At 36.5% G+C, this 25088-nt stretch overlaps 1 protein-coding gene across 11 annotated transcripts in view; it reads left to right on the top strand.

Annotated features, from left to right (window-relative positions):
* The window catches only part of chl1b (cell adhesion molecule L1-like b), an 82639-nt gene that overhangs the window by 47630 nt on the left and 9921 nt on the right, over positions 1-25088 (top strand). For 6 of the 11 annotated variants that reach the window (XM_052559519.1, XM_052559523.1, XM_052559518.1 and 3 more), the window contains exons 2-24: positions 2598-2793; positions 4202-4219; positions 5093-5201; positions 6106-6296; positions 6824-6946; positions 8297-8467; positions 8766-8810; positions 9252-9363; positions 9642-9826; positions 10422-10553; positions 10787-10930; positions 12087-12198; positions 12688-12854; positions 12972-13131; positions 13212-13336; positions 13730-13831; positions 14752-14949; positions 15181-15251; positions 16550-16772; positions 18502-18617; positions 18811-19015; positions 20400-20522; positions 23435-23611. In XM_052559519.1, coding sequence (XP_052415479.1) covers positions 2700-2793; positions 4202-4219; positions 5093-5201; positions 6106-6296; positions 6824-6946; positions 8297-8467; positions 8766-8810; positions 9252-9363; positions 9642-9826; positions 10422-10553; positions 10787-10930; positions 12087-12198; positions 12688-12854; positions 12972-13131; positions 13212-13336; positions 13730-13831; positions 14752-14949; positions 15181-15251; positions 16550-16772; positions 18502-18617; positions 18811-19015; positions 20400-20522; positions 23435-23611 — 3103 coding nt within the window. In that variant the 5' untranslated portion in view covers positions 2598-2699. The remainder of the gene's footprint in view (positions 1-2597; positions 2794-4201; positions 4220-5092; positions 5202-6105; positions 6297-6823; positions 6947-8296; positions 8468-8765; positions 8811-9251; positions 9364-9641; positions 9827-10421; positions 10554-10786; positions 10931-12086; positions 12199-12687; positions 12855-12971; positions 13132-13211; positions 13337-13729; positions 13832-14751; positions 14950-15180; positions 15252-16549; positions 16773-18501; positions 18618-18810; positions 19016-20399; positions 20523-23434; positions 23612-25088) is intronic. The other 5 variants (XM_052559528.1, XM_052559520.1, XM_052559527.1 and 2 more) reach the window with 3 other exon arrangements.

Genomic DNA, 25088 nt, shown 5'->3' with positions numbered 1-25088 from the left:
CACACGGTGCATTGTATTGGATCAGGATGATAAACATATGCCACCAGTAACACACCGCACTGGCCAGTAAATCACAATCCAATTAGCTTAGCGCTTTACCTTTTGATTTTAATCTGGCCACTAAAGCTAGACACCATCTGTGGGAGATAGAGAAGTCCCGGGGCAAGTGCTAGAGCCTCAGGCATTGTCTTTGGCTCCAAGAAACGCATCCAAGTCTGACAGGCCGTAGCCACAAGCCTTTCAGTATGACAGTCAAGGGGTGCAGAAACCCATCCTTACTAGTGACATCACAGAGGTCATCTCAGAGGTCACCATAACCAGCACTAAATCACAAAAGCTTTCCTCGGCAGAGTTAATACCATTATGAAGAAATGCAGGCATGTGGAGCAGAGTTCAAGCCCATCAGAAAACAAGAGCCCCCACTGAGGAATGAAGCGAATCGACTCATTCACACAGTGGTCAATTATTCAATTACTTCTCCGCTTACTGGTGTTTGACCTCAGTGTTTCCTATCGGATTTGTTAAGCAGAGGAGAAGATTAAGGGGAGGATGGGCTTCAGATGTCTAGCTGGAAAAGGAAGTGATTAAAGCATCTGGTGGGGTTAAAATGGAGGGGCAGTGAAGTGTGGTTATCTCTCATGACTGGCCCTGAATGCTGGAATAAAGAGAACATAACAGTCCTGCACCAACCAAATCCTTCTTTGGACTTTAATTAGATGCATGAATAAATGACCTCATACGGTTTAAAGAGTCATAAATGGTTTTCTGTGAACATGGATGGCTGATAAAGTTATATTTTGTGAGCTTCGAGTCTCTCTTTTTTTCTGCCTTCCTCCCTGAAACTCTTTTGTTCTCAGAGTTAAGCATGGATCTATTTTATTGTGTGTTTAACTTAAGTCAAAAAGGAAGTGACCTAATGAGCCTGGGGCTCCAACCTACATGAAAACGGCTATTGAGCACCAAATAGACTCTGTTGCAAAATTTGTAGAGGAATACAGCCATTGAGATAAAGTTTCCTGTAAGTAGTTGTTAATAGACAATTATATTCAAAGTCACTTCCAGAACAGGGACAATACCCTGAAGCAAACACCACCAGCACTAAGTGCCTTAGGTGCGCAATGGTGATGGATTGAGGTTTCGTTCCTAGGGGCCTCAAACTAACGGACACAATGACAATGTACCTTATATAGTGTATCACAAAAATGGGACACAGTGCATCACATATAATACTTCAGTGTTGAATGTGACAAAACATTTAAAAATATTAAATAAATGTATAATTAATTTGAAACTGTATTTATGTGCATTACTGTATATTGTTAATTTTTGATTAATCTCACATTTGTTACTGCATATATATAATTTTTATATTATTTGTAATTTTAATTATTGTTAATGCTAATTTTGGTTATTCATCACACCTTGCCCTTTGTTTTTGCCTTGCATACAAATGACACTATATATATTGTGCATAATCCACTATCGGTATGCCTATTATTCTTCATTGCACATTGCACATTACACATTGCACACATTCACGTTCAGTAAATAATATGACAACCAAATTTGTCTACTTTCAGCTACCAATAAGTGCTCTTAGCTCCATTTACAGCTACCAAACTCACTATAGTAAAAGTCTACAGGTTCTGTCTGACCCTAATTATAGATGTTGCAGACCAACAGGCACCAGACATCATGTTGTAGTTTTGTAGGCTGATTCCCACCACACCATGTAAGGTGACCACCATTAAAGTTACTCCAATCAACTGCAGCATTTTATAGCCAGCACTGTTATGAATCTGAAGGGAAAATGGGAGTGAACTCTATTTGTCTCCAGCCAGATGTCTCGCTGGCGCCAGATTCCAAAAGGTTAAAGCAACTACTGATCCCTTACCACACATGACATCACCAGAGACTGCTCAAGACGACTTTAATGGCAGCAAACATGACATCTAACTCAAAGTTCATCCACTTTGGTATAACAAAGCGACATATCTCTTACTGCATATTTAAGCACATGCATCTGCAGGCTTTAACAGACGTGTGGTTCTGTCCCTACTGCATCCAGCTAATCAAAATCTGTCACTGTTATAGTGCCATGAATTCATAATTCAGAATAATTTCTGCAACAGCTGCTGCGCATTACCATAACTGCAGGGGGGCTCCATTTATTTTATTTTTTTAAGGTTTCATTTTTCGTATTCAGTGTTATGAAGGGGAAACGGAGGGAAGAAATGTGCCTGCCACGCATACACTGATAAACAATTTGCAGAAGTACAATTCATGTCTCCAGGGACTCTGTGATAGAGAGCTTTAATATGGAGATTCCTCTCACAGATGCATTTCGAGCAAACACAAGTTGGGATAGACATTGACGCAAGTTACTCAGCAGGAGACATGCAGAATGTGCAAGTCTTTGTGTCTGTGCGGGTGACAGGGTTGTTTTTATATGTGATGTTGTGGGTCGACTGTAAGCATATGCTTGCTCCGAAGTCTGTGTACTGTTTATACACGTAGGTGTTTGTGTGTGTGGCAGTGATTTCTTGTTTGCAGCTGACGTCTGGGTGCCAATAAGATCTGTGTGGTGTTTTGTGCAGGTAGAGAGACCCCAGACTGTGTTGGAGTGAGATGCACTGACTCCTGGCAAACTGCAGCATTCCCTGTGTATCATCCGCTCTCCTTCGAGGCTTTGGCCAGTCATGCGGTTGCTACAGAAAATCCTCCTCCTTTTGGTTGCTTGCCTTCATATGAGCTGCAAGTATCAGAGTGATGCCTTGGATATTCCACTTGAAGGTAAGTTGAATAAATGACTTTCTGTTCTATGTATTATTTCTGTAGTATTGTTCTTTTCTTTCTCTTACTGGTTTATACATTTGATCAGATTTTCAACACTGTCTCTGTTTAGTTGTTTGCCATTTGCACAATTAAAATGAGCTATGGAAGCCTTTTCCTACCTCAGATAAAAAATTTAAAAAATAAAAATGAAATTGTGTCTTTATTTTCTAATTTTAAATTCATATTAGTTATTTCTTAAAAATCCTATTTTTTTATCTCACTTTTGAGAATCATCTCACAAATGTGACTTCATATTTCACAATTGAGACTTTTCTATCTCATAACTGCAAATTCATATCTAAAAATTATGACCCTTACGACTTAATGTTTACATCAATTGCAAAATTTATCAAACTTTCAACTTTGCCATATTTTTGTATCTCACAAACACGACTTCGTACCACAATTGAGAATTCATATTTATGTTATTTGCAAATTCATGCAATCACAGTTAATCATTTTTATCCCATTTGCAACTTCATGTCCCATAGTTTTCATTTATTTTATTTATATCTCAGATATGCTACTTCATATCTCAAAAATGCCTTTATATCTCACATTTATCTCATAATATCAAAATTGTGAATTTATATCCCTCAGTTGTGACTATATATATATATATATATATATATATATATATATATATATATATATATATATATATATATATATGAATGTAAGTTCCCAAATTCATAACTCAGTTGTTATTCCAAATACTGTATAACAACTTCATTTTCATATCATGTGACTTTTTATCTTATGTTGGTGACTTTCTCAAAAATGTGATGTATCTTAAAATTGCAGCGTTCTCATAATTGCAACTTTATTTCTCATAATTTTAAATTTATCTAACAAATGTGATATATCAATCTATATATCAATCACAATGTGATATAAATAATAATAATAATAATAATAATAATAATAATTTACATCTATCACATAATTGTTTGTTTTATTTTTTACTCTGAGAGGGAAGCAGGCTTTCATATTGAGCAAACTGTTCTAACAACAAATCTGTTTGAAACTGAGTGTTTGTATGCAGGTTCACTCAAGCTGACAGCAGGTATAATTTATTGCTCGGGCTATGTATTTCACCATTTCCAAGGAAACCAGATAAAGTGTATTTTGTTGCTGTTAAATTATTTGCCATATATCTTTAGGGCCTGAAAGATATCTTACAGGAGCACAGCACTGCTCTTTTTTTCCGTTCTGCTTTTATTTAGTCAGTCATGGAGCTGGATTCAATTGTTTGATGACAATTAATTATTTGTTAGCAGTTCAAATGAATTCATATCTATATGGTTCTAACAAATCCTTGCACATTTGTTTCTTTGTGTTCTTCCTGCTGCGGTGGATTTGTTAGTTTTAGCACACATGAACAGTAAGTTTAATGCCAAGCCATCCATAGAACTAGTAACTTCATCCATTTAATTCATTAGCATCCACAAACCATCAGATCTCCTTTGAAAATCATGCATTAATGCAGAGATTTGCTCTTTTGTTGGGGACATTTAGAATAAAGTAGCTACTGCTTTCATATTATGGTATCAGATGGGGATACCATGGTACTTCATTTATCATATCCATGTTCCTTGATGGTATTTGGATACCATGGTACTAATATAGTACATTCTGGAATATATTTTTTATTATCGTGAAATCATATAAAAAAGTGTACTTTTTATAACAGTCTAGAAGAGTTACTTTTCGTAGACATAAACATTAAACGTTGTTGTGTTTAATAAAGTAGAAATGTTAATCTGAATGTTCCCTCAAAGCATTTAGATGAGTTTTTTTTTTTTTTTTGCATAGTGGACAACCTGCAACATCAGAGCGAGTGAACCACTTTACATTTGTCAAACCGTAACTAAATACCATCACCCCATTATGATTTTGATAATGCATATCCAATTTTACACTCAAGCTGTATCAGCCATTAGTTTCTTCCTGTTCTAAACCACAAACAAACTCTCATTGACATTATTTGACCAGATAATTTGCATTGCCTGATAACAACTCACTCTTTGGCAAACCACCCAATCAATTATTCAATATCTAATTATGCTCTCCAACAAATATTTTGTTTACCTTTAGTCTTGTATGCATTGATCAAAATAGTTGACCTGATTGTGAAAAATCATTACAGTTGCACCAAAGCCATTTCACATCACCATTTTCTGCATGCAGGTTGCATGCTACCATTTTTCCTCTATGGTCTACTGAACTCTTCCTCTCTGGCTGTTTCTTTATCTAGTGGAGCAGCTGCCCACAATTACAGAGCACTCACCTGCCTCTCTGATCGCCTTCCCTTTCGAAGAGAGCTTTCCTATGAAGTGTGAGGCCACAGGAAACCCTGGACCCGAGTAAGTAATACACACAAACACACACACACACACACACACACACACAAATACGCTACCATTCAAAAGTTTAGTGCATTTGAAAGTCAAACAAAAAAATGCCAAAAATAATAATATTGTGAAATATTACTGCAATTTGTTTTCTACTTTAATATATTATAAAGAATATTATTATCAGTGTTGAAAACGGTTGTGCTGCTTAATATTTTGATGGAAAACATGATTTATTTCAGGATTTTTTAGGGATTCTTTGATGAATTTGTATTTCATTTTCTTTCAATTTTGAATTTCTTTAACGAACAGTTCTGTTTTTTCAGCCTCAATCTTATTATACAAATTTGATTAATTTGTTCCAAACTGATCAAATTGGGTCAGACTCAGTCATGAGATAAACATATGTTATCATCTGGTATGTAATCATAATAAATGCATCTTCAGCTTGAAGTCGTCTTATCATTTGTCTTCCTTTACTAACTACATGCTTGTGCCAGTTTTGCATCGAAAACTAGACCAGAGATGGAGGGAATGACCTTCAGGAATGACAGCGAGAGCATCATCATAGTGCTTCATGCTGGTTGATCAGCATCACCAGCTATTTTTGCTGGTGAACAGTGCAGCTGTGCTAGATCAGCACCAAACCAGCAGTGAAATTCATCAGGGTAGATAGATTATGGGTAAAACAGTTCACAATATATGGAAAGAAAAACCTTCAGAAACACCCCACTGGCATTTCAAAGCGCGTTTCAAAGCCTTGTCTGAGTATTTGATGTCGTTTTTAAATTTGAAATCCTGAATGTGTAAATCCCCTTTGCGTGCTTGTTCTGTTTTCATCATATTTCAGAGGACGCACGCTGAGTGGTATAATGACATTTAATTACTGATCATCTCTGTTTTATTCTTTTTTCAGATTCAGGTGGACAAAGAATGATCAAAACTTTGATCCTTACCAGGACCCCAGATTGATAACATTAGATGACTCCGGAACATTCATCATCCCCAATAATGGGAATCTGACAGAATTCCAGGGCAATTATCGCTGCTTTGCAACCAACAAGTTAGGAACGGCCATGTCGGAAGAGATTGAATTCATTGTTCCGAGTAAGTAATGTATAACTTTATGCTGTATGCTCCGTAACGACTCTTTCGGAATGATTTAGAGAGCAGTGTCCAATAAAACAACCGCTCTGGTCCTTAGTGTGATATCCATTTTACTAACCCGCTACAAACCCTCAAGCATTTCTTTTCCTTTCATCACAGTGTGTATGGACCGTGAGGAGAGGGCTGATGAAAAATGAGTTTTCTCCTCTCTCTCCATCATTTTTCGACGACACATTTCTCATTGTGTTCTGAAATACAGCACATAAATTTCCCCAGATGTAACCAGAGCAAAGAGTCATCAGTTCCCAAACAAGACCAGTTTTCAATCACTCAGCTGACACGTACAGTTTCAGCAGCAGAGTGATGTGATATTGGCAGATTTTGGACTAAATTTGGGAAATTTGGAACAACTAATCTTTTCAGGCATGCCTTTAGAAGAGAAAGTACTGCCACCTAATGGTGATTTAATTAATACAAATGGAATATAATGGTATGTATCGATTCATTTTGCTTGTGGATTTCTGCAGATGTTCCAAAGTTCCCTAAAGAGATCATCGATCCGATTGAGGTTATAGAAGGTCAGTCAGTCATTCTGGAGTGCAACCCACCTAAAGGAATCCCCCCACTGCAAATCTACTGGATGACAATGAGTAAGTTCAAGTTAGGTTATCTGGGTTAAATTAGTCTAAGGCACACCCACACTCCGCCCACAGTCTGACCATAGTGCTTTCAATGATCATCTAATCAATATTTCACAATTAAAATGACAGACTGGCTTCTACATTACTTCTGGAGAGTAGGGTGGGTTTTTAATAACCCACCTGGAAACAATTGTTTAAGAATATTTCTGTTATTAATTGAATTGTTCACTAAAATAAATATTAAAATTAATAATTAAAATAATATGTATTAATTTAATCATATAATATTTAAATTATGTATTACTTTTGAACAGACAAATGTCTATAACAGTGGAAAACCTGCCACTAAAGATACTTTAAGACAAAAGCTTGCCCACGTGAAAGATGTTTCTAACATTGCTAATTTGACATATGAATGTTATTTGCAATGCAGAAAGACAGATTTGAATGTGTTAGGAGTTTTATACTTCTGAAGTTGTGTTAGGGCTTCTAAGCACACGAAGCTAAGTTTAGTGCTTCTGTGAGCAGTAACACTATGTTAGTAAAACTAAGCAAATGAAAAGAATTCAAGCCCTCATTTGTTGAAAACCTGCTTTCTCTGTAAGAGAAAGTTGATTTATGCATTGTTAATAATGTTAGAAATTATATTACTTATTTAAAAGAATAGTTCACCCAAAACTGTCTGAAAATGTACTCTTCCTAGGCCATCCAAGATGCGTGTGTTTCTTCATCTGAACAGATATAGAGAAATTAAGCATTACATCACTTGTTCGCCGATGGACCCTCTGCATTGAATGGGTGCCATCAGAATGAGAGTCCAAACAGCAGATAATAATCCACAAAAACCATTGTTTACAAGATATTAACTGGCGGACTGGAGTCATGTGCATGTGCATTATTGTGATGTTTCTATCAGTTGATGAACTTTCAGTCTGATGGCACCCATTTACTGAAGAGGATCCATTTGTGAACAGGAGATGTAATGCTAAATTTCTCTAAATCTACATTTTGGATGGTCTAAACGTGATCAACTTTTCATTTTTGGGTGAACTATTCCTTAATATTAGTAGAGCATTGTGTTAGCAGCGCAAGGTTGTGGGTTCAGTTCCCAGGAGCACATGTAATGTAAAATATGTTAGCCTGAATGCACTCTATGTTGCTTTGGCTAAAAGCATCTGCTAAATGCATAAATGTAATTTATTTTAATTTAAATTGTCCACATATATTATATATTATATATATATATATATATATATATATATATATATATATATATATATATATATATATATATATATATATATATATATATATATATATATATATATATTTTTTTTTTTTTTTTTTTGAACATCACAGGTCTGCAGCACATCGAGCAGGATGAGAGAGTATCAGTGGGTCTGAATGGGAACCTGTACTTCTCAAACGCTATCAGGACGGACAGTCGCAGAGATTACTGCTGCTTTGCTGCCTTCCCCCGGATACGAACCATCGTCCAGAAAAATGCCATGTCTGTCGTGGTCAAAAGCAGTACGTTTAAATTCTAATCTTTAAGAGTTTGATTGCATAACATGATAATTTATGTACATGACCAGCATCAAACATGTCGTTCATGTGCATCTGATACATCCCGCCAGTTTCTCATGTAGTCAATCTCCAAGCACTTGCTGGGCTTCAGCAAATCAGCTTGGAAGATATTGATGCTTCCCGTACTTTCATAATGCTTCCTTTGAAGACTTGTTTGTGTATGCCATGTCCATATTATCTATTGTTTAAGCTCGTTTTGCATTTGCCACACATTTTATTTGTCTCCATTTCTTCATCCAAGACAAGTTAATGAAGGACTCAGACTCTGGTAGCGGCAGAGGTTACGGTGAGTGACATTCATTAGGGATGCTACATGGGCCTAGATCAGCTTCTTTGTTTTTAATTAGTTTTGATTAATAGTCTCATTCCATGTCACATCATTCTTGCCTACTCTTCAGCCTAGATTTGAAAATCTCAAAGGTTTTCTGTAATCAATGAGAATAATTCATAGGTTCATCCATGACTCATTCTCTATACTTGTTTTTCCAATGTTAAAACATTTTTCATGACTAATTTTTTAATGCAAAACTGTTTTTTCTACCCGTTTTTTATGGTGATGCTAGTGGCACAGTAATTAAAGCATATAAATCAATAGAACTGTGCATGATACTATATTATATTATATTATATTATATTATATTATATTATATTATATTATATTATATTATATTATATTATATTATATTATATTATATTTTTCATGCATGATCTTTTTACTGTCATAAAGCAAATTCTCTCTTGGAGAGGAAGCCCAGTCTACTGACGCCCACAGGAAAGGAGTCACATAAATATTTGGTGAAAGGCAAAGATCTTCAGTTGGAGTGTATTGCAGAGGGCTTGTAAGTGTCATTGTCTAATTCATTGTATTAATTCAGTTAATTTGTTAATCTAATGAAGAGCTTGGCATGCATTTCAATGATCCCACTTGAAATGCTTTTGAAATCTAGTAGGAATTATTAAAATGGTTATTTTGGAAAAATAAAAGGAAAAATATATACATATAAGAGAATTTGGATGGATGCATCATAAAACTTATTATATTAATGACTGAATAATTCATGTCTATTTGAACACAAAACGCTATTATTAGACTTTAAAAAAGTTTTCTGTCTTTCAGCCCCACACCAGAGGTGGAGTGGGTTAAAATTGGCTCCCACAAGCTTCCAGAAAGAGTCGTGGTGGAGAGTCACGGGAAGTTGCTTACTGTAGAGATGGTGAATGAAGAGGATGAAGGGAAATATATGTGCAGAGCCACAAATCTCTATGGAGATGTTATGCATTATTTTCATGTTACGGTAGAAGGTGAGTCATATTATTGATCACATTAATCTCATAATATAACCACGGTAAATCTGCAAGTGTTGCTTTAAAAATGGTTTCAATATCAGGGCTGTAGTAAAGACAGTCTTTCTGGTAAAAGAGCGCCATCTTCTGTCCAAATGCAATGTATTTATGAGAAGGACAACTAGAAGTATTTATAACATAATACAAGGACACAGTGATCATTTCGGGTATGACAAATGATCATTTTCAGGTTATAAGAGAACGATTATGCATGCATATATCAGATTACTGTCCACAGCTGATAACCTTATATTTAGTGTTTCTGTATTTTCATCACATATAGTGTCTGTATTTTTCCAGTGCAGATCTTAGTTAGAGTAAATGCCAAATTATATTTAACACAGAAAATAAAAATGAGACTGTGAGGGATAGATGTATCTAAATAGACAGATGTATCTAAAAAAGAAAGGTCAGGCCACATAACTTCCACACACATCTCAACCTTTAACAACTCTTTGTGTTCAAACATCAGAAACTATTAGGAAATATCCAACCACTGAATGCCACAACTGACTAATCAGAATTATGTCATGTGATTCTTTTGCATGAACAGAGCCTCCTGAGTTTGAGATTGAACCTCAAAGTCAGTTGGTGACGATTGGAGCTGATGTGGTGATCAAGTGTGTTGTGAACGGAAATCCTCAACCTAGTGTTGAATGGAGGGTCAATGGCCAACTTCTGAACGGTAAACATTCCTAATTCCTGTTTCAAATTACTGAACACTCCACGAACAATACAAAATTCAGATTATATTGATTTCAAATGATTGTGCCAACTAACCTAAAACATCCCTTACATGGGTGTAGTTGCATTGAAATAATCAAGTTCCTTATGATTAAAAAAATTTACAGTAATAGTTTTTATAAAGATATCCTTGCCATACTGTACTTTAACTAATCATTTAACCCACATTTATAGATGTCCCAACATCCAATAGGAAAGTCTTAAAAGATGACACCATTTCCATCCACAATGCAAAGCCTGAAAACAGCGCTGTTTACCAGTGTGAGGCCAAAAACAGACACGGCACCATCCTAGCCAATGCAAACATCATGATTATGAGTAAGTAAACGCTACACGATTTGCATTCAAATGAAATATTGTGTCTTGCTTGTTAGAGATGAGCTATAATCTAATACTGTGATTGCATTATTAATACACAGATCTATATGCTGAAACTTAATTTATGTTAATATATATTAAAAAAACACTTGATATTATTAATTATTAATATTAATATAATGATCAATAAAGCATTTCCACTGCGCTCCTTTTTTTTAAAAAAAAAAATCATGTCTGGTGATTAAAGGTTAAGATAAGATTTCATCTTACTAATGGCTGCCAAGAGCCAAAAATGAAATAATTGAATAAATAAATAAATAAATAGAATTCAGTAATGAGAATGTGTAAGCATCCCAAAAATTGTAAGAGACAAGTATTGCATTTTATACAGGAAATTTGCTTAAGGTGGTAATATGATTATAGAGATGTCTAGTAGTTATATGGTTAAATGCATTTCATAGTACAGCAAATAAACAATAAAAATAATTACAAAAAAAGTAAAAACTTATTCTCAGCCTCCATAAATTTAAGAAAGGTTCCTTGCAGTATTCCACAGTGTTGCTTGGCTGTGAACGCATCTGTTTTTTGTTTTTTTTTGTTGTTGTTGTTTTTTTTTGTTTGTGAGTGTGGACAGAGCCATAAGCTGAGGTGTGATATGGACAGTGGATGGCCCTTGGGTTTGTTCAGAGAGCGTAAGGTCCTCATGATAGCAGACAGGCTTTGGGGTGGAGCTCTATGTCAGTTCTGATCTCCAGACACCCTCTCCCTCAGGCAGCCAGACGCTTTTATGTGCGAACAGTTTCGCCTTCCTCCATTCATATTCAGTTGCTTGAACCAAAGCATGTGCTGCTTTCATCTGGGAGATAAAATAAGCTGCTAAGGATCCTCACTTAAAAAAAATAATAAAAAAAAAATATGAAAAGGAAAAATGAAATTAAATAAAGAGGAAGCAGAAAAACAAATCTCAACTCTCTCTCCGTAACCCTGAAAACCCGCTTAACTCCCCTGATAGAGCAGGAAGCTGCTTTTCCAAGGACGAGGACTTTTTTCCCCCCTAAACTGATAACAACATGCATCACAAGAAAGGAGATAAAGAGGCTAATCCAATCTTGTTTTGTCGTGTTTAATGGTGCAATGCTGATAACTCTCTCCTCAGACATCCAGCCCCTGATCTTAACAGAAAACAATCTGCAATATATGGCAGTGGAGGGGAAAGGTGTGGTCATGCACTGTAAGGTCTTCAGCTCACCAGCATCCAGTATCACATGGTGAGTAGAGTATTTACACAGGCCAGCAGAGGGCAGCACAGCTCTAGAGGCGATAGTGCTGCAGTGATTGAGTGCCTTGCATGTGGTTTTGCGCTAGTGAAGCAGTTTACTCAAGGGTGGGCCCTCGGGCTGTGTTCAGCACTGTGATAATGAGGTAAACTACTCATGTGGATCTGTAAGTATGCTACTGTTAAGTTAAAGCAGTAACAACAGAAGTGTTGACTGTGGTGGCACGTTAGAGAAAGCAAACAGAGCATTTTATTGAATTCATAAAAAGGAACACTATGGTTTCAAAGTTTGGGGTTGGTAATATTTTTTAATGTTTGTAAAAGAGCTCTTATGCTCATTTAAGGCATTTATTTATTTACACCATTTATTTGAAATAGGAATATTTTGCAGTATTATACATATCTTAGACATGGTAACACTATTATGCACACAGTTGGAGCTGTTTTCTGAAAATGATTGAGTTGTTTTATGGTTGCACAGGAGTAAAGCTGATAGTGCCGATGCGGTGGAAGGAGAAAGGTTTTCCGTTCATAAGAATGGTTCGCTGGAGATCCAAAACATAATGAAAGAGGACACGGGGGAGTATTCTTGTTTTGCTCAAAACACTGAGGGCAAAGTTGCCATTGCCGCAACACTTGAAGTCAAAGGTAAGAGAAACAGATACCCTTGTAAATCAATCAAGTTGAAGGGGTTAACTAGATTCCAAAAGCTATCAAATAAAGTTAATCCATATAATCCAAAATGAGTTGTGTTTTCCTTGTCAGATCCCACCAGAATAGTCGATCCTCCAAGCGATTTGCGGGTTTTGGCCGGAACCACTATCCAGTTTTCATGCCAGGCAGAGTTCGATCCCTCCATTGGAGACGACTTTGAGATTCTCTGGGAAAAAGATGGCATGGCCCTCAATGGCAGTGAGAACGCACGGTAAAATACGAGAAGATGTCATTCTTTTACAGTAGCGGATATCAGAGCTATCTAATCAGTGTCTTTGCTGGTGTCTGTAGATATATCCTGGACGATGGAGTGCTTGAAATCATTAATGTGAACTTTGGAGACCAGGGCTTTTATGTCTGTGTGGCCAGAACACCGTTTGATCAGGACATGGCGCTTGCACAGCTTTCAGTCGTGGGTGAGTTATGTGCATTTTAGGAAAGTAAAGATGGACGCAAGTTTTGAGGGCTGAATTGGGTTCAGCAGAAGACACAGGATTCTGCTACCTGCTGCAGCACGGCTGGAATTATTCCCTTAATAAGACAGCACCATGTAGTATTTGTACAAATGAACTAGCTGGAGACATGACCTGGCAGGTAGTGCATGAGCTCTGACATGTTTGAAACAAGCTGGAGTCATCTCCCAGACCCAAGCTCACCTCTTCTCCCTATCATTTTCTGCTTTTCTCCCCCTGTCTCCAAAACATCTATAAAATGCCAAAAAAAAAAAAAAAAAATCATGTAATGAATCTGACTTAACTCGATATGCTTGATCGATTGACAGCCCTAAATAAAATTAATTGTTTTCTTAGATGTTCCTGATCCGCCAGAGGATGTGATCCTTTCTGAACATAATGGCAGAAGTGTGAAACTGCAGTGGATTCCAGGAGACGACCATAACAGCTCCATTACTGGTAACACAGTCATAATACTCATATTGTCCATATACTGTATCTATACATTTGATTACACTATGTACGGATTATAGACAATGACTTGAACAACCTCTTATATAAATATAGAAATTAAATAAACTGTATATTATAGAAAAGACTCAACAGAAATGTTTATGGTTGGTAATATTTTTTCAGGTTTATGAAGTCACCAAGGATGCATTTTTATCACAGTAAAAAACAATTAAAATGTTAAATAACTCTGTTTTATTTTTAATATATTTAAAAATTTTATTTATTCCTGTGATAGCAAAGCTAAGTTTTCATCAGCCATTACTCCAGTCTTCAGTGTCACATCATTTATTAGAAATCATTCTAATATGTTGATCTGATGATAATATGTTGATGTGGTGCCTTCTTTCATTTAATTGTCCCCAGTATTCTCTGATGAACAGAATGTTTAAAAGAAAATGTTTTATTTAAAATTGAAATATTTTATGATATTATAAATGTATATTACCTTTTTTTACATGAACATATTTTTGCAGAATAAACGTTTTAATTACTTTTTTAAAAAGTCTTAACTGACCCCCACATTTTTAAATCGTAGTGTAAAATGTAATTAAAATTATATTTAAATTTGGGCCATTGAAAAGTATTACACAAAATGAATATCACACAGCTACACTGGGATGCAGTCTATGGACAGATAAATTTTGCTCACGCTCTATAAAAGATTGAAAAATGCACAGTTGTTACTATTTTGTTACTGTTACTGGTCTGTTTTCTATCTGATTTACCTTTCAACAAAAATGTTCATTGGTGTAACGTCATGTGGTCAGTTTGAATCAGTCTATATAAGGAATATTTCCTGACAAAATCCAGTTAATTAAAATGTTGTGCAAGTATTGACTCCAGTTTAAACTTTCAACTTTGTGCAGAGTTTGTTATAGAGTTTGAGGAAAACCAACATCAGCCAGGCAGCTGGAGAGAGATGATGAGAGTACCGGGGAACCATCACTCTGCTCTGCTGAAGCTTCACGGTCATGTGGACTACCGATTTAGAGTCTATGCCATCAATGAAGTGGGAAGTGGTCGGCCAAGCCAGGCCACTGAAAGATACAAAACTCCAGCATCAGGTACAGTATCTATGAGCTCTCCTACTGTTTCTCCTAACCATATCACCTTTACAGATGGCAGTGAGGCCAACTTCATCACCTACTGAACTTTAAAATATTCAAACTTGTGAGATAATTGATTTTCCTTGTCGTTTAAGCTCCAGTCTAAAGTGCATATTTCACAGGCCCTTTTTCTGTCTTCCACTAACAATTCCACCTCCAACAAAATCCATATTTCTGCTCTTTCCAAAGCACCCGACAAGAACCCAGAAAATATCAAGATCGAAGGTCATTTGCCACATGAAATGGATATCAACTGGGAGGTACGATGCTAAACGTTCAATTCCAGTAGTCCTCCAGAATATCTAACGTTCAAAGCACTGGAAGGGATGCACAGATAAAGAAATGCTCTCAAATACTGAATTTCATTTAGTTTCTCAGAGGGGGAGAGAAAACTAACAGTGTCAGTTGTTAGGTTCCAATTATCGATAAGCGTATTCCCCGATAGGAGTTTTTGCATAGCAAAACACCGCTATCTCTATCGGCGTGCTGTTGGGAGAGTTACAAAGCCCTGCTGAAACGGGATACATACATTTAGATTTTCACTTAAAGGTGAGCTATGACTTGGCCCTGCTAATACAACTAGTTTCTAGAATTATGAGGAATCTCATTGTTAATGGTGGATATTAGTGAATAATTGCATTTATTGTTTCTGTCTTTTGCTGCAAGAGGATTGTAAAAGCGTAGTTAGCTGTTAGAGCGTTGCTAATAAAAGTCAGTTGTTATAATATGTGACATCATGAAAAATCACAGTTAACCAGGTATATCAGGACTGGACATTCTGCAGAACAATCCACAATAACAGACCTACATAGAAAACAATTATCATTATAAAAATCTATTAATTATATAATTAATTTTTTAAATAAAAAATATACAGAAAATAGTGAAAAATCTAACTTTTGGGAAACATTAAGCAAATATTAATGTAGAAAATGCTTCTTGAGCAAAATCTGCATATTTAATATGATCAAAGTTTATCTAATGCTAAAGACTGTAGTAATAGCTGCTGAAAATTCAACTTTGAATTTAAATTTAAATTTAATTTTAAAATGCATTTAAAATAGAAGAGTTATTTTACATTTTAATAATATTTCATTGCAGTTTCTACTCTATTTTGATCAAACAAAGACTTATGAGATGAAAAAAAAATCTTACTAACCTCAGACTGTAGAAGGGTCATTTATTATTTCTCATAATTGCTTCAGACACATCTAAGAAAACAAAGCATGAATACACAGTTCCATTTGCTGGTATCTACAGTACTGTAGCTAATTTGCTACTGATTATCTTGAACAAAACTCTCTAATCTTGCTCAGAAGTGCTTATTACATAAACTTAATTTGTTAAACTGTGTAAAGCCAGATAGACTAAATGTAAGTTTTGATTTCTGCCATTGTTTGTGTGCAATATTCATCATACAGTCAGCAACTAATATTCTGTGAGCATCCCCTCTGAGGCTGAGACAGTAAAAACAACAAGTGTTTAAGAACTAAATGCTATTTCCTTTGATTTCCTGTTTCCTGTCAATTCACTGAGCTCTTTCGCTCTCCTGTCACAGCCACTGTCACCTATTGAACACAACGGGCCTGGTTTGGAGTACAAAGTAAGCTACAGAAGACAAGGCAACGGAGAGGACTGGACGGAGCACATGGTGAAGAGGCACTCATTTCTGGTTACAAACACCCCAACGTTCGTCCTTTACGAGATCAAAATTCAGGCCAGAAACCACGTGGGCTGGGGTCCGGAACCCAAAATAATAACGGCGTACTCAGGAGAGGATTGTAAGTAGGAAGAACCTCTATTGTGTCTGAGCTGTGGAGATGAGCATGCATTCAAATAAGCCAATACCACTGACATTTCACTCACTGTCAACGCACTGTGCATGTTTGCCTTTGAGAGCATACAAAGCAGGTGGAGATTTTGAAAGATGCATCTTACTTTTTTTTTTTTTTAACCTTTTCTTTGTCTGTAAGGGTCTTATTACATTGCAAACAAGCATTGCCTGTAAACGGAAACACCCACAACCCTTCTAGTGCAGTACATGTGTGACGAGAATATCAACAAACCTAGAGGGCAGAGAACACTGATGAAATGCCATCTTGCTTTTACACAATATCCAAACAGTTGCGCTGATATGCCGATTTGTTTTGCCTTATTGAGGATATTAAATTGCACAAGGGGGAACGATTTCTTCACTCAGAGCCTTTGTAGACTAACAAATGAAATGTTATCATGGCTATGAGCTATTTACATTTGTGGCTATAATTATTCTCTGCCTTCAGTTTTCTTTTGGAGTTGCCCTCCTGATGTTATCTCAGGTCACTACGTTTCTGTGCAGTACGATTAGTTTAGTCCCCCTTTCTCTCCCTTTTTTTATTTCTTTCTTTCTTATCTTAGCACATGTTTGCCAGTGTTGGGGAGTAGCTAGCTAAAACTAGCAAATTAATGATAAATTGCTGTTTTGCGCGTGCAGCTTTAAATCTGAGCATGATGAGAATGATTCATTCTTGCGAATCAGTTCATTTGGGCAGTTAATGTACAGTAAATGACCACATTCAAAAAAATGAATCACCTGTCTCAATCCCTGTATGGCAGAGTTTGATATTTTCGGATTCCTTAATTGTTCTGTTAACAATTCTGGTTGCACTTTAGGGAATAGGGAACACACATTCACTATTAATTAAGAGTTTTAAGGGATCTAAAATATGGTCATGCAGAATAAGTCATAAGTACAGTATGTGCTTTATAAGTACTAATAAGAGTCAGCATGCTGGTAATATGCATGCTAATAAGCAACTAGTTTATAATGAGAATTGGTCCTTAAAATAAAGTTTCACCACAAATATTTTAATACCTTTAAAGGTATAAAAAATTTAATTAAACTAATAATAATATTCTGTATACAGAAATTCAGACTATTGATTAGATATAAAAAGGCAAAATTTCTGAATCATAAAATGCACATTTGCACAACTTCTATATTGCTCTAGAGTTATTTATGGAAAATATATATATAAAAAAAACTTTTTCAAAAGAAAAGCTTAATATAATTATGTTTAATTTATATGTTGCTTAACTTGGCAAGGTAGATTGTCAGTGTTGCTTAGTTTTAGGTTTAATTCCATTATAATCAAATCTCTTCCCATTAGCAAGTGTCATATATGGTGTCTGTGTGATTGTGAGTGTGATATATTGTTTATATTAGATTACTTAGATTTGTGTATGGTAAATCACTGTTGTGTAGCCAATTTGCCAAGTGTCTGATAACGAAATGTAGCTACAAAGCATAAAAACAATATGATAGTCCATAACTCCACATAAACAACTATTACCCCCGCCTCAGTTTTTCCCATGATTACCCACAAAATTACACCACATTTCTTGGTCCTTATTTTATGGATATAGCTGAATCTAATTCACTGGCATTATCTTGATGTAGGAACAGTGTTATTTGAAAGCAGCTATATAGATCCATTTGTAATATTTCATTTGCATGTGATTCGTCCGTAGTCCCCTCAGCTGCTCCAGAGGATGTATTCGTAGATGTGATGAACAGCACCATGATGAAGGTCAAATGGAAACATGTTCAAAAAGAAAAACTCAATGGACATCTGGGCGGCTACAGGGTAATTCCACACCAACATGTGTTTTGCTTTTTAGCCATGGTTTAAAGGCCAGTGACCCGTTTTTTTGACCTTGAACTCCTCTTGTTTCCCAGCAAGCTGTCAAAGCTATTCACGTGTGTTTCACGGTGGTGTTGTTTTACACATCAGCTGTATTTCATTACCTGCGGACTCATCTAATCTCTTGTACTTCTAGATAAGCTATTGGAGGCTTCGTAGTCTGCTGGACTCAAAGAAAACACATGGTGACAAACACACATTGACATTCTCAGGCGAGAGGGACCATGCGGTGGTCACAGGGCTTAGGCTGTTCTCTGAATACAGCCTCATTGTCATGGCCTTTAACAGCAGGGGAAACGGGCCTGGCAGTCATCCGGTCAGCTTCAAAACACCTGAGGGAGGTGAGTGAGGAGAGGACGTGTGTGAACACTTGAGCTAAACATAATAAATTTGGTTCTGTGAGGTTAAGGCTTATGCACTATTTCCCCCTGATTTGCAGTCAGAATGAGTAGATGCTAGTTGATAAAAGTCAGAGCCAGTCTGCAGGTTTTGGGCAGTTGGATATGACAGATTTCATAGAAAATCGCATCATGTACTCCGGGCACAGACTCAGATTTTTTTTTTAAGCTTCAGACTATCTGTCCGTTCAGAGGATATCAAACATCTTTTTTTTTTCTTTTTTTTTTAAGGTAATTTTAGAACACACATTCTTTTCATCTTTTCATTTTTCTGTGGTTTTATTGTTTTTGAAAATTCTTGTAGTATGTAATCCACAGTCATTATACCGTATGATGCCAAGTTGTTCTATGTAACCAATTCCAAATTCGACAAATGTGGTTTTATTAACAAAGTTCGGGAGAAGCACGATCAGATAATCATTCAATTTGGCACAGGTGCATCTCGTTTAGCTAATCATCTTAAATAGCACACAAGCGTATATATATCAAGTCTTCCTACCTCCTGTCCCACGACAGTTTTTTCGGCATCCCTCCTCCACCCCAACTCCTCACTTATAATCTATTTATCCCAAGTTTGGGATAGGGGGAGTTATTTGGGTTCGGGCTGTGCTCCGGGCCCGGACGCCTCCCCCAGGACAGCACGCCAAAATATGCCTACTATTCGCCTTCAGATTAGATGTAAGGGTGAACTCGTGAAGTGCAGGATGCCCAGTGTTACGTTAAAATATGTTCAGATTTAAAAATTTGTGTAGTGTGTTCCAGCCTTTAGTTTACCTAAAAAGACGTGCTATGTACCAATTTGAATGCTATAATTACAATTATTGCGTTCTAAATCATAGTATATTGCAAATCTGTGCACATACTAATGGCTAGTATTCACCCAAACACATTGCCTATTCGACACGAATCTAATTATGACTACAAGTAAGATTAAAAAGTGTTCAAAAACCACAAACATGGCATACGTGTAAGACCTACAGTTAAGTAGAACGATTTAAATAAAGGGGTTTGAATAATGAAAAAAATATTTATTCAGGTTATCTGCATCTGCAACTTTGTGAAAATTTCTAAAGATATAAGTTGGTGAATTGGGATGCAGCAGTTGGTTCTGGACCATTCTAGTGACAGCAAGTTTGAATATTTGGAAATGCAAATGAGATGCGAGATCTTTGAAATACTGTAGGGGAAGATGTCTTTCACAGAAGAAAGAAAGTCACAAAGTTTTGGAATGCACAAATGAATAATAATGATCATTTTTTTGTGTGAAATGTTTCTTTTTAGATTATTAATATAACTGTCAACTATTTGTTTCTTTCCCTACCTTCAGTTCCTGGTCAAGCGGCTGCTTTCAGTGTTACAAACATCCAGAAACACAAGGTCACTTTAACCTGGTCTCCTCCGGTTGACGCAAATGGAGTCATAACTGGCTACATCCTCCAATATCAGCTAAGTATGTGAACACTGCATTTCCCATTTGTTCATAACCCTCGCTATAAACGTCTGCGTCTCGCTGTGAGGGTTATGTGCTGGGCTTTGAGTAAACAGCTTTTATTACTGATACTTATTTCTGACGTGACACAGTGGCATTGCTGGTCATTACAGGGATTCTACGGTGAAACCACAAACCACTGGATTTGCATTGAAGGTTTTTAGGACTCTGTTCGTGTCGCTTAAAGGGCCAGACTATAGATTATAAAAAAGATATTGCCTTGTGTCAACATGTTCCCTGTTATTCAGATGTGGATTTGGACATAAAAAAACAACAACAAAGTGTTCTTTGATTGTCCGTGTTTCATTACATCGAGTGATGCCTACGTCTCACCACTAGGAGATATTGTTGTGCCACCTACCTTAAGCTTGGCTGCTGCATCTTAAATTCAACAGAGATTACAGTATTATGAAAATAAGGCACAGGACCTCAATAAGACACAGTTGTATATTTGCTAAATGATTTATGGAAAACAATTACTTTGACTTGTTAAAGTTGCCTCACTCAATTTACTTATTTTTATTATACAGGTCCTGTTATGTTGAACTGAAGGCACACTAGTGAATTAAACAGCTATTTACTGCATGTCATTAGAGTATGCTTTGGTTTTAATTAGGATTTACAGTGAGAAACACTGCTGATTACATAAACAGTGGGTTATGTGCATCATATTAATAGGCAAGTGATGAACTGTAGGGAAAAGTGAAACATTGTGAAGCACATCTGTGACATTTTTTCAAGATATACATTTTATGTCACTTAGTGGTCACATGACATGCAAGTAAATATAAAGTATTTTTAGTAAGTATTTTATTTTTATTTGATTTTAAATGTAAATGTGTGGTTTGATGAATTATTCCCTTTCTGAAATCCTTGCAGTTCCCTCACAAACCTTCACAATCTCAAATCTGGGAAACGCTGGGATACCTGATCCTGGCACATAGGTGTTGCAAAGCACTCATGTCAAAAACACTCGTGACCTGGTATTCCATTGTGATCAAGCCGGCCCGCTTTCTCGCATTGACCCTATGCTGTTTTACATGCATTGTAACACAACATCAGGCTGGGCACGTGCACCGCTCAACATGCAACCAGATCCCAGCAGGAGTGATGACGGAGCTGATTATGATGCGTACAGTCTGGAAGGCCTCGTCAGCTAATTGTGTTTGATGCTGTGGCTGATCATTGAGGCCAAGTGTCAGGTTGTGTATTAAAAGAAGTGACATTTTCATCAGGAGAGCTTGCTAGAACCATTGTGCTCCCTTTGAAGTGGGCTCATTGAAGTCCCCTTGAAGAAAGTGGTGTGTAAAATGCTGGCGAGAGAGCGCACAGCTGTACCTATTGAATGGAAAATAGCAACTGGGATTAAAGAGCCACTGCACAGATGGCCCGCAGCCAGCTATGGTGAAATCGCACAGAGTTAACAATTCACACATTTTGAATTACTTATGGAGGATTCAGAAATAGTGTTTTATTTTTATTTATTTATTTTTGTCGGACAGACAGATTGGGAATTATTTGAAGGGGCTCCAGAACATGTTGCAGTGCAGACCCAAAAAGTGTTTACACAACATAAGCATAATAGCTCAAAAACACATCATTAGCACATGGATAAGAAATGATGTTTTAATTGGAAGTGCCCAATTCGGTACACAAATGCTGCCTGATGACTGACAGCTACTTTCAAATGCACACATGCTTGTGTGAGTGTGTATCATCTGTAAATAAAGCTCGTCCCTTGCTGTGATGCGTGAAAGGTCAACTGCAGTTCTTGCCAGGGTTATTAATGCCAACAGAAGTGGTTTGCCACGAGTGAATCCCAAAAAAATAAATAGATTAGAGAGAGAGAGGAAATCTAATCTCAAAATATTTAAAAATGGCATCTACATGCTATAGCCAGTTTAGAGATTTTCTGATTTTCTGAAACGTCTTCAGTATAGAGTAAAGACACCACCCAAAATACACATTTAAGTGTTTACATTATTACACGCTGTCTTCTCAAAATTATTGTTTTTCTCATGCACTGAACAATAAATCTCCATTTCAGTAGCACTTACATAGGCTACTGCAGTTACAAAACTTGCAGTTTTTATTATTGTCTGTATTCTGAAGGTTTTTACAGAAGAGTTTGTTCACAAATCATTTGCCTGAATTTTTCCCCCTAAAAAATATGGTGAAAATGTATTTCGAACCTACTTTATGCATTTGTGCAATACTAAATTTAAAGTTTTAAAGTACTGTGATTAAATTAACTATGGGAGTGTGACCATATCTATTAGTTAGTATTCACCTGTGGTGTTTAGCCTTTATTTATTTATTTGTTCCCTATTGCTGAGTGCTGACTGTTTAAAAATAATTGCTTGGAAATACTTTTTTTGTTTTACTATTTATTAATATTTAACTTAATGAATGGAGTGTGTTCGATCTCTTTTCCCTTTTTTATTGTATTAAAAACAATTAATATAATAAAATAATTGTTTAAAATAGACTAAGCATGTAGTCCATGCAACAACATTGTGCATCATACCATGAGACAAACAGTAGTATCGTGACAACCTTATTGTCATACACTATCAACACTTTGGGTATTGTGACAATCCTATTGCAGACTGTCAGTCTGTGTCTGTGTCAGAAAAAAAAAAAAAGAAAGAAATTTGACCTCTGGCTGACTAAACACATCTGACATTTCAATGACATGGCCTTCCTGCAACCAGTCCAGCTGAGCGACCTGCCATGACACATGATGAACACGTGCCGCTTTGCTGCATAGCTTTATTTTTTATTATCTGTGTGATCATCAATGGATTCGAATATGTGGATAGACATGCGATATATCGCATTGATGGTATGCTCTTTTTCCTTTTCCTGTTTAGTAAATGACACAGAGGAACTAGGTTCTCTGATGACCCTCAACGTCTCTGCTGACAGTAATAAGCTGCACCTCCAGGATCTGGAAGCACTGAGCAAATACAAGTTTTACCTACGGAGTTGCACACGGGTGGGCTGCGGACCAGCTGTCAGCGAGGAGCGCACCACTGTCCCCGAAGCGAGTGAGTACGGGCAGCAGCTGCTCAGGGGTGGGGTGTCTCGGGGGAGTCAGCCTGTGGCATTCCAAAGGACAGGGAATCTGGCGCTCTGACATGGGTGACCAAGTTGCTGTTGTTATGGGCATCGACCCGGCGAATGCAGGCGGCGTTATTTCGACCTCCCATCTCACCAAGCTTTTCATATGCCTATCTAAGCATTTCTTTATAGCTAAACAATATCATAACAGAGTGCGACTGGGCTGCATTCATCACTGTCTGGGAAGACCAAGCGCTCATTGATTTGAGGGTAAAATCTTGCCTGCAAATAGGAAGAAGAAATTAAATGTTGCCTTTAGGGATGGAAATGCTGGATTGTTATTAATACAGACGTAGAAATAAGTTGGTAATCAACCCTCAAAAAAATATATTAAAAAGAAAAAACCCCACAACTGTGAATTTACAGCACATTCATCATGATTAATGGTTCACGCTGCAATACTTATCATTGGCAGTTAGCAGATTGTTGATAAAGTGCTGTTTATTTCCGTTTCGCCGAGGGTTCGTAAGGAAGTTGTGTTTATGGAAGAAATATCATCGAGATGACAATCCCAAGGCGTAATTCCAATATTCGGCAGAGTAATAGAAAACAGTCAAGAAAACAAATAACTGCTCTGATGTGAGGGGAGATATCTTTATGTGTCAATGGGAAACAACCGCCTAAACATGACCAGTATACATCAAGAAAATCAGCTAAAATTAGAAAATTATGAAATTATGTAATTAGAAAATTACATAATTTCAAATTATGTTAGTAAAAAAAAAATGTTATGTACAGCTGGAAGCATAAGATAGATAATGTCTTATTTTAAAAGGTAGCATGTTTTTTTTTTATGTATTTCTGGTCATGTTGCCATAGCAATACCATGTTTTTTGGCCACGAAACATGGTGAAACCATGGTGTATTTGACTAAGAGCCTTGTAAAAATTACATGTAAATTAATGTATAATATATAACATCAAACAAAATAATGGCAAGAAAAAAATATTATATATGCAAAATCTTTTTTTTCTTTTCTTTTTCTTATTTTCTTTCAAGTACTGTCAGATTCTGAGATTATGCCTCCAAAACATTCCAAATGTACTTTATCTATTTGCAATTGCATATTTATCCATTAAACTATTGTATTATTTCAAGTACCTTATTTTCCATGCACATACCATGGTAAATGAATATGCCAGTTTTTTTTCCTACTATATATCAGAGATGGGGACTCGAGTTTGAGACTCGGACTCGAGTGCGACTTAAGTCGCACAAACAGTGACTTCAGACTCGACTTGAGACTCGTCCTCGAAAGACTTCAGACTCGACTCGGACTCGAGCTCCGGGACTCGTGAACAATGTTAATTTTTAGTAAACGTAAGATGAGCTCGCTGTTAGAGTTGTGACGTTCGCGAACGAACCGATTCTTTTGAACGGCTCATAAACATGAACGATGGGAGC

This window comes from Carassius gibelio, chromosome B6, assembly GCF_023724105.1.
Source record: "Carassius gibelio isolate Cgi1373 ecotype wild population from Czech Republic chromosome B6, carGib1.2-hapl.c, whole genome shotgun sequence".
Lineage (NCBI taxonomy): Eukaryota > Metazoa > Chordata > Actinopteri > Cypriniformes > Cyprinidae > Carassius > Carassius gibelio.
The sequence above is the reverse complement of the archived record's forward strand: the minus strand, read 5'-3'. Positions and strand labels throughout refer to the sequence as shown.